The 14,392-nt window shown below is 31.8% G+C and overlaps 1 protein-coding gene across 1 annotated transcript in view; it reads left to right on the top strand.

Annotated features, from left to right (window-relative positions):
• Positions 1 to 14,392, top strand: part of LOC129224991 (centromere protein F-like) — a 112,079-nt gene that overhangs the window by 29,932 nt on the left and 67,755 nt on the right. The window contains exons 12-16 of the mRNA XM_054859538.1: positions 826 to 972; positions 9,933 to 10,130; positions 10,246 to 10,392; positions 11,361 to 11,558; positions 11,715 to 11,861. Coding sequence (XP_054715513.1) covers positions 826 to 972; positions 9,933 to 10,130; positions 10,246 to 10,392; positions 11,361 to 11,558; positions 11,715 to 11,861 — 837 coding nt within the window. The remainder of the gene's footprint in view (positions 1 to 825; positions 973 to 9,932; positions 10,131 to 10,245; positions 10,393 to 11,360; positions 11,559 to 11,714; positions 11,862 to 14,392) is intronic.

The raw sequence follows: 14,392 nt of genomic DNA, 5'->3' as shown, positions 1-14,392 counted from the left end.
TTTTTTTTTTATTTAAATCATGAGTGGGGAAAATCTTAAACTTAATCAGCAATTTTCAAGTGGTATCTCTTTTTCATAGAAATTTATATCAACGCATGGATATTCTGCTGTTTGCTATTTTGTTTTTGCTATGGTAAATAAATCAAGCAAAATTTTATTTTGAAAAGTCTAAATAAACAACTCATTTTATTTCAAAGTAACTTCTTTTCAAAGAAATTTGCATAAGTAAGAAGTGCCTTGAAGTATTGCTGTAACAGGATTTCACTGTATTTAATTATTTATCTCTTGGCTATACATCACACATGTGGTAGTTTTTACAAAATCATCAAATCAGTATATTACCTGACCCCCCTCCCCCCCATTCAACTTCGAAAAAAGGCCTGTACACAGAAATATGCAGTAGATACTAATATGTAAAATAAATTGGTGCTTCTGTTTTTTTTTTTTTTTTTTTGTATTCATAATTGTATGGAGTATGGATTCTTGTATTATATCCTTGCTTTTATTATTCTGCTGAAAAATGAAAGAAGGTATTAGTATTTCGCTCTTCTAAAACTCTCACAAGCATGTTAATATCACCTTCTTTTTGTAATGTTAGTCAAAAACATTTTATCACTTTATTTTTGGCATTTTTCCCTCAATTTTTTAAATGATGCATTTATTATTTGTGGAGGGGGGGGGGAATCACGATAATTAGGGCAAGCTTAACCTTGCAGCGTCGTAGTGCTGTGGTTAGGATCTGCATAGCCTTCACAATGCTGCCAAGTTAGGTTTGCCCAAACTATAGTATAGCAGTCAAAAACTATTGACTCCTTTTCATTTCAGACCCAAGTTTTAGCCCAAGAGCAAACTATTTCTTCTTTTGAAAAAGAAAATGCTGCTTTAGAGGAAGCACTCTGTCAGTTACGAACTCAAATGGAAGAAAATGAAATTTCGCTCAAGAAAATGGAAGCTGACTGTGAAGCATATGAAGTAAGGTTTGAAGGTCTTCCTTTCTGATTTGTTGTTAAACATTTTTTAGTTACTGTTACTTTTCCCAATGAAATCTTTTAAAAAAGAGATGAAAAAGACTCAAAGAAGAATGTTGTACAATAATGGCCTTTTTTAGAACAGGAGTCTTGAAACTAAGGCCTGTGGACTGAATGTGGCCCACTTGCATTTAAAATCTGGCCTGTGGTTGCGTGGGCAGCCATTCCTTGGGAATGAATGAATACTGCATTTCAGGTTGTTTATAAGAAAAAAATAATAGTTAAAATAACTAAAAAAACACGCTTTCGTAGCAAAATGAACTAAAAATTGAAAAATAATCTTTGGATGATAGTAGATGACCAATCACTTAATTTTAATGCAATACAAAAAACCGTGGGGTGCTGTCTATTTACATTTTTGCTTAGACAACAAATGGTAGAAATTCAAGACAACTGATAAGAAGCCCACCACGCTTTTATGTATTACATTTGAAATTAAGTGATTGGTCAACTACTACAGGGTGGCGACAGATCAGGGAGATCAGGGAAAAGTCAGGGAAATATCATGGAATTTTGAAAAAATAACAAAAAATCAGGGAAAATTGATTTTTTTGAAGAATTTTTTTTTTTTTTGCTTTACAAAATTAAGTACTCTTAATTCCCTACGCATTTTCCGCCAATTATCTGTTCAAAAAAAAAGTAAAATTAATGAGGTGCGATTATACACTGCCGCATATTTGTGCATCTTTTTTCCTCAACGTCAAAGTATTGAATCTTACTTATTAACCACAGGATGAACTTCCTAAGATTGCTTTTGTGTCTGTTAGGTTGTTTATTTTACCTAGCTTGAAATTTCCTTTTACGCTTTCAATGCTACGTAAAATAAACAACCATACAGGCAAAGAGGAAGCCTTCAATTATGCCTTAGCTCCTTTGCCTTTATTCCATTGTCTCAAAGTAATTAGCGTACTATAATCACGATTTCAAGAAGAAATCTTTGATTTTTGAATTAATACTATAAAAGCTTAAGAGTTATTACTTCACGTTTTTAATTTAATTTCTAAAATTGAACTTTCAATTAAAAAAACTTTGTTTTTTGCCGTTATACTATTTGTTGTCACCGTAGGTTTTCTTTTCTTCAGACTTTAGTGATTCCTTAATTTTATAACCAAGTTGTATTCTTCTTTTATATATTTTGAAATTAACTAATTGCTTTTTTTTTCCTCTTTTTCCCTTGCATTTCAAAGTAGTTTGTTACAAAAGCAATCTAAGATTTTTTCTCATTACATACTGAAATCATTTGAAATAGAGTTAACTTGTGTACTTAAGAAAATATCTTTATTCTTTTATTGTTAAAATGCTGTATTCATTCATTAAAACCTATGTTCATGATTAGAGAAAAGCTCCCTATGAATGGTTCTCAAATGGTTTCATCTGTTTTGCATAAATATGTTAATTAGTTATATAAGAATAACTGCATTACTTCTATTCTTTCACTATTACTTGTTATTCTTGCAACAATTATTATACTGTTTGAAAACTTAGAACTGAAAAGTAATTGAAATTATTTTGAACAATCTTAAATACACATGTTTTTAAAAGTAATTTTAACAGTTTCTTGAATTCTTATGCTAAGTGGTTTCTGGAAGTAAAGTTTTTTTTTTTTATTTTCTGTAATCTTTCCATTGTATAAAAATTTAACCCATTAAGCGCCAAGTCTCCCATTTTGGGAACCTTCCATTAAGATTTTTTTCTTCATCAAGTAATTAAGATATCCTTTTGAAATTTTTTAAAATGAATGATAGAGAACCAAACTTTACTGGTAATTTTTTCAAAAAGGTTTGGAATGTAAATTCTTTTTTGAAAAATTTTCAAATTTTGCGAAAATTTCTTGTTTTTGCATTATTCGGGGAAAAAATTCCCTAAAAATAATAAATGTAAATGCAGGAAATTAGGAACATGGAATATGAAGCTCAATAGACCTTTTTTCAAATCACAACAAACAGCGGTCAAGAAAAATAATTTAAAGGAGTTTTAGAGGACTTTATTTACTGAAGTCCCAAAATGGGAGACTTGGCGTGTTCTGATTAGCAGAGCAAGTCTTGCCCAGTAGAAATCGTCTTCACCCATTTTGCATGAATGAATTCTCCCCTTTTTTCCCACAGCCCCCTTTGTAGTTTCTCATTGTAAACACTCTTTTGTTGTACAAGGTCAAGAGCAAGTGCTTTTATCAAAACAAGTAACATTCCATTCGTTTAGAAGAAAGTTCTGAAAAAACAGGGGTGCCAATCCTCCCTAAGGAGGATGACGCATCTCTCTGAATTTCTACAGATCATGAAAGAGATTTCCGTAAAAGGAGTTCAAATTCCCTTTAAAACTATTCCTCCCCCCTCTATAAAAATATTTTGTATCTCAGTCAGCTCCATGCTCCCCTCCCCCTTGAGGGCGCTCCCCCTTCAATTAAGGAGGTTGAATTTGAATAGAGAAATTTCTTCACTTGTTTTTTTGAAATCAAAAATGTAGTAAGAACTTTTGACTTTGCTACGAGCTGCAAATACTATTAAAATAATATATTTTAGTTCAAAACAAGATGTGTGCAGTATCACTTGTTTGTGAATCGCCAAATTCTTTTCAGATAGTTGAGAGAAAAAAAAAACTTTAATCGAAATCGTTTAGATCACATATAATGCGATAACTGTCTCACTCTACATTATTACCATTTATCGTAATTTGTTGGATGAAATCGGAGAAACTATGACCGTTGATAATTCCTCAATGCGAAGCATGCTAGACATTTATATCTAAAAACATTATGATGATGAATAAATCATGTCATCAAACATGTTGCGAAGCAACCGAAATGTTGACTGCAAAAAAACCCTTGCCTATAATAACACAATTACACCATCAGGGAGCCCAAAAATATCTTAGTTCCATTTTATAAGATACATTTTATATAGTGAGTGCTTCATGTCATTGTCATTTACCATTCCTCGATCCCCCTACATGGTTAATAGAAAAAAGCTACCTCTTCTCTTTTTGTGTATGAAAATCCTAAGGCTTTTTGCTAAAAGGTAGTAAAATGTGTGGGAAAAGTTCAGTTTTGTACAAAAATGTATAAGAAGAAGGAATGCAACAAGAATGAAAACCAGACACGGAGTGATGTACGGGCAGAGGGAGGGGGGGGGGAGACGTTCTTAAAGGCTCCAACGGCTCAAGAAATTTGAAATAACTAGCATACTAATACTTATTAATGTTGCAAATATACACTGCTAGCCTCTGGGGCTGGCCTCCACAGCTTTTGTTGCAAGGGGGCCCAAGTTGTATAGCTTTGGATGTCATGAAAACTTAAAAGTTCTACATTTTAAAGCTTGAATATGTTAAATATGTACATAAAGTACCAATACCTAGCCATATTAATTACATAAAAACGATTTTAGGGCTTTCTAATTGGATTTAGCCAGAAATTATTCAAGTGTCAACATAGTGGCAGTCATATGTATGTTGTCCCCATTAAACGCCAAGTCTCCCATTTTGGGACCATACCATATCTCCTAACCAAATAAATATTTTTGTGAAATTTCAGCTATACTTGATTAGAGATGTGTATTGAATACCAAAACACATGAAAACTTAAGCGTTTTCAATGTGGTTCATATAGCGGCGCTTAATGGGTTAATATACTGTTTTGTTGGTCATCCCCCCCCCCCCAAAAAAAAATTGGCTTTTTTTTAAAACCATTTTATTGAAAAAAGTAGCATCTTTTAAAAATCCTTATATATTATTTCTGTAGCCTGTTTTTGGTTTCTACGCCAAATTTCCCTCAATTCTTGATCGATTTCTTTGATTTACGGCTAATTTTATAGCTTATGGTGCTGGCTACTGACGAAAAATAGACCCAAGGTCTAAAAATTGTTTCTTTTAGCCGAAAAACCTGTTTTAAAGGACCAGAATAAGGTTTTCGGTCAAACTTATAACTTTAATTTGCGCCGTGACCGACAGAGCTGAGTAGCTTGATCGGCAGAGCGTTCTCTTCGTAACCAGGAGATTACGTGTTCGGACCCACGTCTGAACAATCTGCAACAAAAAGGTAGAGAAATATCGCGCATTACATGAACACTGAATTTAATGAATAACTACTATGAGGGAATAGAATAAATGAGAAGGAAATGCTCCTTGCTGATATGAAAACATTCAGTGATTTTGTGCTAAACTACTTCGAAACTGCACGTGTTTTTTTTTTTTTTTTTTTGAAGCTTTGGCTCTGGAAAGAAAATTAAAGCATAATGTAAGCGAAAATATAAGTAACAGGTTTAAGATTTCAGACTACAATAGAATTGTTTTTTGTTCAGAAAAAAATAATAAATCGTATATTGAAATATATATACTTCTAATGAGTTTTTGACTCTTTGTACAAATAAAAAAAATTACTATCTCAATTTGAAGGGTAAAACATATATTTTTTCTTCTTTTTGCAAAAAAAACAAATAGCTTATCACATTTTTACTACATTCGAAAAGCTACGCTTAAAAAAGAGCATAGTTCAATTTATTTTGTATTTTAACCGTGCTGTTAAATGATGAACACGTGCTGCCATCTAAGTCATAACGGTTCAAGCAGCCTGCGGTAAGAAATTGTAAAAACTTTCAAGAATAAAAAAATGTTTCTTCAATATCTTATCTTTTATATTATACCCTTCTCATTTTAAAACTTATCAGGCTGGCTAATGAAGAAAAATAGACTTACGGTCGAAAAATCAAGTTTTCGAAAACGCCCCTTGCTGTTTCGAAACCTTGATGCTGCCTGTAGTTCTTATGCATTTTTTAAAAGCAAAGTTCTAAAGCAGTTTTCCATTTTTTACGTCGCTTTCCGCAAAAAAAGAGAAAAAAAAGAAAATTAATTTGAATTCTGAAATTTTGAATTCAATTTATGTTTTTCGCAATCACGAGTTGCGACAGGACCTGGTTATTTCCCTACTCACTTGTTTCTGACACGGCTCCTGTCCCTCCAAGTTTACCTCTCCTCTTGAACGGAGACGTGGGTATTATATGTGTATGTGTAGGCTTTTGTGTGTGCGTAGACCTGTGTGTATGCACGTTGGCGTGTGTGTATGTGTGTAAAAGCGCTGTGTGTATCTGTGTGAGTGCATATGTGTATGAGCGTGCATGTGTTTAGGACGCCACCGACTAGGAGCGGCTACCGGGGGACGGGGTCGCACCTGCAGGTGACGGTGAGGACTGAAAAAGGCACGGACACCAAAGACGGTCAAATGAAAACAACAAGCAATCGTGATTGCTCAAAAAAAAAAAGCCTGTGTGTGTGTTCATATTTTAATAAAGCTTAAAAGCACTGGACTTAGTTGTTCGGTTAAATTGATAAGTTTTTTTCGGCAGAGCGTTCGGCTATAAACTATCTGAGCTTTGGGCAAGTTTGGGCTGTCCGAAAGAATATCAAATTTATATTAGTATTACGCATTACATGTACTCATAACATACAAACGTAATAAAATAAATGCAGTGGGAATGCTACTTGGTGTTTCGACTCCTTTATGCAGGCTACAGTTATCATTCGGATAAGTTGACTGTTAATCGAAGAGTGTTTTCCCTTTTTTTTAAATTTTTGACTACATCCAGACCACTCAGCATAATGTAAGCATAAAAAAGTATTAGATTTACCTAAAGGAAATATTTTTTGTGCAGAAAAACATTTTCATTGTATGCTGAAATGTAGATGTTTCTAATAGCAGTGTTCGACCTTTTGTACAAATGAAAAAATACTACGCCAAATTAAAACTACAAGTTTCACCCAGTAAACCTTTAATTTTTTATTCGCGCGAGTACGATATAAAGCATTAAAATTATTATCAACTTCATTAGCAAGAAATCATTTTCTACTCCTCTGCTTTCTGCTGAAAAAAAATACATTTTGTCCACGTTCGAAAAATTACACTTAAAAAACGGACTCAGTTCAACTGGTTTTGGTTTTGAATTTTAAGTGTTCGATTAAAAGAGAAACATGTGCAGGCATTTAAGCCGTAACTCATAAAGCAACCTTCTATGTGAAATAGTTCAATATTCAAAGATAAAAACACTTATTTTCAGTCTAATTTATTACTTCTCTAGAATGTTCATTTCAACCGCTACGTGAGATCTTCGTCATTCTTTAATCAAATTCCATGCTTTTCGAATAATTTTAAGTCGTATCATGCTGGTTAATGACAAAACATAGAAGCATGATCTTATTATTATTATTATTATTTTGTCAAAATGCTTTTTTGCTGTTTTTTACTACGCATTCCTTCAATGAATAGCTTTCGAAAAGGAAGGCGCAATTGCTAGGTTTGTTGGGGTGTCGGGCTGTTAATCAGAATGGCGCCAATCCGAATCCGTGCCAATAAATATCTCTTTAATATTTCTTTTTTTTTCCCGTCAGATGCTCACATGGGCAGGACTGTATTTGCCACAACCTGTTTTTTTACATGCACAATTATTGCTTTTTCACGAGTCACTGCTCAGCCACACTTTTAATGATATTTATGTTTGAATTGAAAATATGTACGACCAAAAGATGAGCGATGATCAAATTATCACAACGTTGTATTTAACGAGGTTTTGTTACTGATGTCTTTACATTACATGCCTTCTCTTCTGCGCTTACTTTTTTTTCGATTCTTCTTCATAATGTTCTTCCTTTGAAATTCTTAAAGAGCGAAATACTTTATGAAACGATTCGAAGCACAGTGCGGAGTTCCGCACGGGTCGACTAGTATATCTTTAGTTCAACAACTTTACATAACTTAAAACGTTTAAAATACTGCATTTTATACAAACAAACAATGGATTTCAAGTAAAGCAAAGAAAGAAAACCATTATCATTGGTAACGTAAATCAGGGAAATTTGGTGAACTTAATCGGGGAAATCAGGGAAAAGTCAGGGACCTTTTTTGCACAGTTCCTGTTGCCACCCTGTACTATCATCCAAAGACAAATTTTCACTTTTTAGTTCATTTTGCTACGAAAGCGTGTTTTTTTAGTTTTTTAAACTATTATTTTATTTTCTTCTTTTTAGTTTAACTTGTTTCACGAAAAAAAAATATTCATTTCAACATTGTTCAAAATCTTTTATATGCATGAAATTTGCCCAAAAAAAGCGACTAAAGGTCTTGGGTGGCATTCGAAACGTGGTCTCTCGAACTCCAAAAAGAGCAACTGTACCCCTTATAGTATAAAAGCCGAGATCTAAAAACATTCAACTTCGCTGATAAATTGTCTGTGGTGTAATTGTCTGATCCAGCTAACCCATCTCAGTCATCGATGTATGTGTGAGGAAATCATATCTACATTACTTTTAAAATTTGAGATGCATTTGAATAAAAGTTTTGTTCAACAATGGTCTGATCAGCAATGAATTTCCAATTAAAGGCTCACCTAAATTTTGGCATGATATTAGTTTAAAACAATTATATTTCATGTTCTAATTACCTTGGAACATTGGAACAAATTTTGTCTGATGCAAAAAAAATTGAAGGTTTTTGTAGATATTAAATAATTTTTGTGAGCATTTTTTAATGTATTTTTTAAATTTTTCCTTTTTTCACATTGTTGGATTTATGCCAAAATATTGATTAAAATTGGAGGAAACTAACAATTAAAAGAGTTAATTAATTAATTTGATTATAGAATATTGCATTGTCATCGGGTCTGAGGTCACGTGCCAAATTTCAAAAGAATCCGATAGCAGGAAGTGGGCAAAATTTGAGCTGCAAGATTCCGTTACAAGATACATACATACATACAGGTGAAGTTAATAAAAGCGTGTTAATAATAAAAATGAAGGATTCTGTCAGAGATCTTGAACTAGAGTGTTTGTTTTAGGACGCGTTTGACTAATCTGAGCGTCTAAGATTTTTTAGTTTCAAATCTATAATGGTATTCTTTAGAATAGTCATTCAATTTTCCCCTAATAAATGTGCTTAAAGCAGTAAAAGTATACTTTTGAAATGTTCAAGGGTACTATGACTTATCCTATTTTGAGAATAGATCTTGTTCCTTTGCACCTAGCACTAAGTTCCTGTATACAGTCTTAACATTAAAAATTTTGACACTTTGACCATTTGGAGATCCCTGGTTTGGAATACATTTGTAAGATAACAGTGAATGGTTTCAGGGACAATGATGTCAACCACTTAGCAAAGGATTAGTCACATTGAAATGTTTGAAAAATAAGCCAATTAAAATTGAAATAGAAATAAAAGGCAAAATTGCCCTATCTGAGTAGGTTATCGAAACCATCTCGAGTTTTTCCTCTTTATGAATGAATAAGTATGATTTGATTAATTATAGCAAAAATGAATTTCAATCAAAAACGAACAGTTGTATAAAGACTCATGACTTTGATAAAGATTTGAACTAAGATTGCATTTATTATTCAGTTATTCATGTGTTAATTATGTGCATACGCTTAAATTTCAGCAATTTTATTGCTTTTATTTAGTAGGTAAAAGCGCTTCATTGCATTAATTTTAAAATGCCCTTTTTATATATTTTTTTCATACAAAGATGGATCTACTTTTACTGTATGTTTGAACTTTATTTAGAGCTTTGTAATCATGTGGTGTTCCCTTTTTTGGTGGGGGGAGGAGGGCATCATTAAAAACCTTTTTTTTTTTTTTTTTTTGAAAAGTATTGGCTTTTAAGTCATTGAGTTAAATTACAAAGTGCACCAGATTATGGTTCAAAATTTTTGCTTGACATACACCAAAGCAATATAAAGTACATTTTCTGTTTTAGGCAAAGCTTTTTTTTTTTTTTTTTTTTTTGGTGAAAACGTCATCAAAGGCATTTTATTTTGAAAAGTATTGGCTCCTAAGTAATTAAGGAGAAATTGAAATGTGCATCAACGTATGATTCAACATTTTTCCTTGACAACGCACCAAAGCAAAATAAAGGACATTTTCTGTTTTAGGCAAAGCTGAGGGATAAGGAGTGCTCGATCTGCAACCTTGAGCAGAATTTGAAAGACATGGTCTTGAAAGAGGCTTCACATGCAAGTGAACTTGAAAAAATGGAAAGCGAGAAGAAGACCTTGGAAGAGAACTTGAGGGAAGAAAAGGAAAATAATCAATCTTTACAAGTGCAGCTGGAGATTTTTGAGACACTAAAGGTAAGCAATGTTTGTATTTTTCCATGCATTTTTAAGTGCAATCCCTGATTTGTGGAGGAAATTGTGATCAATTATATTACTGTTGAAAACTCCTGATTATTGCCTTTTATTTCAGAGCCAAGTTTTAGCCCAAGAACGAGCTATTTCATCTTTTGAAAGAGAAAAGGCTGCTTTAGAAGAAGCACTGTGCAGGTCACGAACTCAAATTGAAGAAAATGAAATTTCTATTAAACAAATGGAAGTTTACAATGAATCTTACGAAGTGAGGTTTAAAAAGGGCTATCTTTTAAATTATTCATTAAAAAAAAAAATTTTTAGTAACTATTACTCGTACTAAAATAAAATTAAAAAAAATCTGATAATGCATTTAGAAAATGTGAGTAAAAATGAATGCTTTCTGAGACATTGGTTTTAGCACCTTAGCAAAAAGTAATTAGTCACATGTAGTTCAAAAATTAAAATGTTTTAAAACAAGCCAATTAAAATTTAAATGAAAATAAAAGGCAGGAGTGTACAAACTGAGAATGTGATCCAAACTGTCTCAGAATTTTATTCTTTTTAAATAAAATTGACATATTTTGCTTATTTATTTACTAGTTTGTGTGAGCCATAATTTAGATAAAATTTCACACTAAGATTGCATTTGTTCATTTTTAAGTAATATATATATATATAGATTTAAATGTTAGCATGTTTGTTACTTTAGGAAGTGCATCAAAATTTTAACTGCATTAATTTTAATCTGCCAGTATTTTGTTCCCTTGTAAGATGGGTCTTTACTGTGTGTTTGAACTTTATTTGCTTCGTAAGTGTTTATATGAGGCAGTGAGAAGCAAAGTGGTGTCAGTGGACATTTTCAAGTTTTGAGTACAACACTTTTAAAAATAACGTCCTAGGTAGGCTTTTATTGATATTTTTTTTTTTTTTTTTTGTAAATCATGCAGTATAGCAGCACCTACCAAGGCAACTAGTACTATCTCTTACCCAAGACAAAGGAGAGGTTCACCTACCATGCATACTGGTTATCTTCAAATTTTTAATTTTGTCACTTACATTCCTTCGCTTCTCTCTGCCTCATATGTTGTTTTGTTTTTTGGTAAAAATGCCATTAAAGGCAATTTATTTTGAAAAGTATTGGCTCCTAAGTAATTGAAATGAGCATGAAAATATCAATCAAATGTTTGCATCATTATGCACCAAAAGCAGAATAAAGTACCTGTTCTGTTTTAGGCAAAGCTAAGAGATAAGGAGTGCTCCATCTGCAACCTTGAGCAGAACTTAAATGATATGCTCCTGAAAGAGGGCTCACATGCAAGTGAACTGGAAAAGATGGAGAGCGAGAAAAAAGTCTTGGAAGAGAAATTGGGGGAAGAAAAGGAGTGGAACCAATCTTTACAACTGCAGCTGGAGAATTTAGAGACTCTAAAAGTAAGTAATGAGATAATTATCTTCTCTCTCTCTCTTTTTTTTTTTTTTTTTTTTTTTAATTTTCAAAATATTTTCAGTGCAATGTCTGATTTGTGGAGAAGGTGGTGGTCACTTTTATTTTTGTTGAAAGTTCATGATTATCGCCCTTTTTTTTAGAGCCAAGTTTTAGCTCAAGAGCAAGATATTTCAACTATCAAAAATGAAAAGGAGGCTTTAGAGGAAGCCCTATGCAGGTTACGAACTCAAATTGAAGATTACGAAATTGCAATAAAGAAAATGGAAGCTGACACTGAGGCATATGAAGTAAGGTTTAAAAGTGGAATATCTTTCAAATTTGTCACGAAATTCTTTTTTAAATATAACACTTATTTTTACTATTTAAAAACATTACATTAGAGATGAAAAGGGCTTTAAGAAGAAATGTGTGCAAATGGGTTTCAAAAATGTAAGTAAATCTGAGTGCTTTTTGGGACCTTGATTTCAGACCCTTAGCACTAGGAAAAATCACATGTGTTTAAAATTCGGCTTTTGTAATCAAATTATATTAATAATATATCAAATTATATAAATTAGTGTATCAAAATTTATTCGATTGTATTAATTTCAGGTCTTATTATCTTCCTACTTTACCTCCTTTTAGCTTAAATCTCTCCTCCTGTTTGTGTACCTTGCTACTTTTTTTTTTTTTTTTGCCTTTCATTAAATTGAACGCATCATGTCTCATTCATTAATATTTTTTTATGTAGCGCATCCAAAAAAGTAACTTCAGCTTGAGAAATAAATGTTAAAAGGAAAGCTATTTATTTCTTTAAAAAATGGGAAAAGTGAGTGGAGAGTTGGTTTGAAAAGACTGTTCAGAATAATGAATTAAAATAGTGATTTTTTTTTCTCCTTTGCATATCTCTTTGTTGTGAGGCCAAAAGCATAAATTTTTCTTTTTTATATGTTTTTTTTTTTGAATACTAGTTCCACACTTTTCTGCAAAAATATCCCTTGTAGTTATGCTTATTGTTTTTTAGTTCCTTTATCTTCTTCCTCTCTAAAATGGATCTATCTTTACTGTGTGTTTTAACTTTATTTAGAGCTTTGTCAGGGTTCGTACGCCCTTGAAAAACCTTGAAAAGTGCTTGAAAAAAAAGAGTTCATTTTCAAGTGCTTGAAAACCTTGAAAAAGTTTTAAAACCTTGAAAAAGTTTCTTAGTGCTTAAATTCTCTCAAAAATCAACGAATTGTGCCTAGAAGTTTTAAAAAAGTATTTCACCAATGCAATTTTCTGAACATGTGTTCAGTATGCAACATCGCGAAAAATTGCGTCCGTGTTTGGGATTACAATCCTTTTGCATCTTGTAAATATTTTGATGTTTTTTACAACCGAAAGATATTTTGACATATGGTACCTTAGATTAGTTTATTTTTTGTTTAATTTCATTAATTAACAAAGAAATTAATTTGGAAACCATGACAACATTGAACTTACTCGGGTTTCGCGGAAAATTGCTCTTGTGTTTGAAATTTCAATCTTTTTGCATCCTGCAAATATTTAAATATTTTGGCTAATCAAATGTTAGTTTCGCATATGCTACCTTAGATTAGTATATTTTTTGTTTAATTTTAATAAAAAAACAAATTTATTTCATGGGAAACATGCCACGTCGAACGAGCTCAGACTTTGCGAAAAATTGCTTCTCGTGTTTGAAATTTCAATCTTTTTGCATCTTGCAAATATTTAAATATATTCACTAATCGGATGTTATTTTCATATTTGCTACCGTAGATTAGCATATTTTATGTTTAATTTCAGTAAAATATAAGTTTATTTTATGGGAAACATGACAACATTAAACTTAATTCGCGAAAATTTGCTTCCCTTGTTTGAGATTTCAATCCCTTTGCATTTTGTAAATATTTTTATGTTTTTGGCAATTAGTAGTTATTTTGACACTGCTACATCAGATTAGTTTATTTTGTTTTTTATTTTAATAACTAAAGAGTTAAAGAATTTATTACCTTGGTCTTGTTTAATTATTTGCTTATTTATTTTTGCAATTTTGAATGATTATCTTTACCTAATTTTTGGTCATAACATATTTAAAAAAAAAAAAATTTAAATTTCAGCAGTTGAGCACCTAACAAATTAACTTAAAGTTTGTATTTTAAATATAAAGTTGATTTATATAATTTTATTTATAAGTACATCATTTTTTTATGTCTGCTAAAATAAATAAGGTGTATAACAGGGGTGGTTGTGTTATGATTATTCACATGAAATCCAGTAGTGCTCGTTTTTATGCTTTTACCTCCCTATATCTCCAATTTTCCCCTTTTCCTCAAATGTTCAAAATTACTACTTTATTAAGGTTGTGGGTACTTGGAGCTTACTGAAAGAGGCTTTAATCAGCAAAGGGGTAGATAGCTTAAGGAGGGTCATTCATCTTCATTTGGATCTAATAAATTGACCAGTACCAGCCTAGCTAGGCCCAGTGCCTGCTGCTGGTTATCAACAGGCACTGGGCATGGTATTTCTATGCAGAATATTTTGACTTAATAAACTATTTTATGAATTGTATGCATAGCAAAAGTTATTGTTGTACATATGTATATTCAAGTAACAGGGTCTTAGTTTTAAAAATTATTCCCCCCCCCCCCTTGCCCCATTTTGCTCTTTGAAACTTTCAGGTAATTTTTTATGAACTCACAAATTACAATTACACCTGAATATTATTGCCTTTCTAAATTTAAATTCTAATTTCAACAATAACCCTTTTTTCCCCCAAAATAAAACTACTTTTGTCATAATATATGTCAACTTCTTGTGAATCTTTTCAATTTTGAAA

Source organism: Uloborus diversus, chromosome 6 (genome assembly GCF_026930045.1).
Source record: "Uloborus diversus isolate 005 chromosome 6, Udiv.v.3.1, whole genome shotgun sequence".
Lineage (NCBI taxonomy): Eukaryota > Metazoa > Arthropoda > Arachnida > Araneae > Uloboridae > Uloborus > Uloborus diversus.
This window is presented reverse-complemented; position numbering and strand designations above follow the sequence as displayed.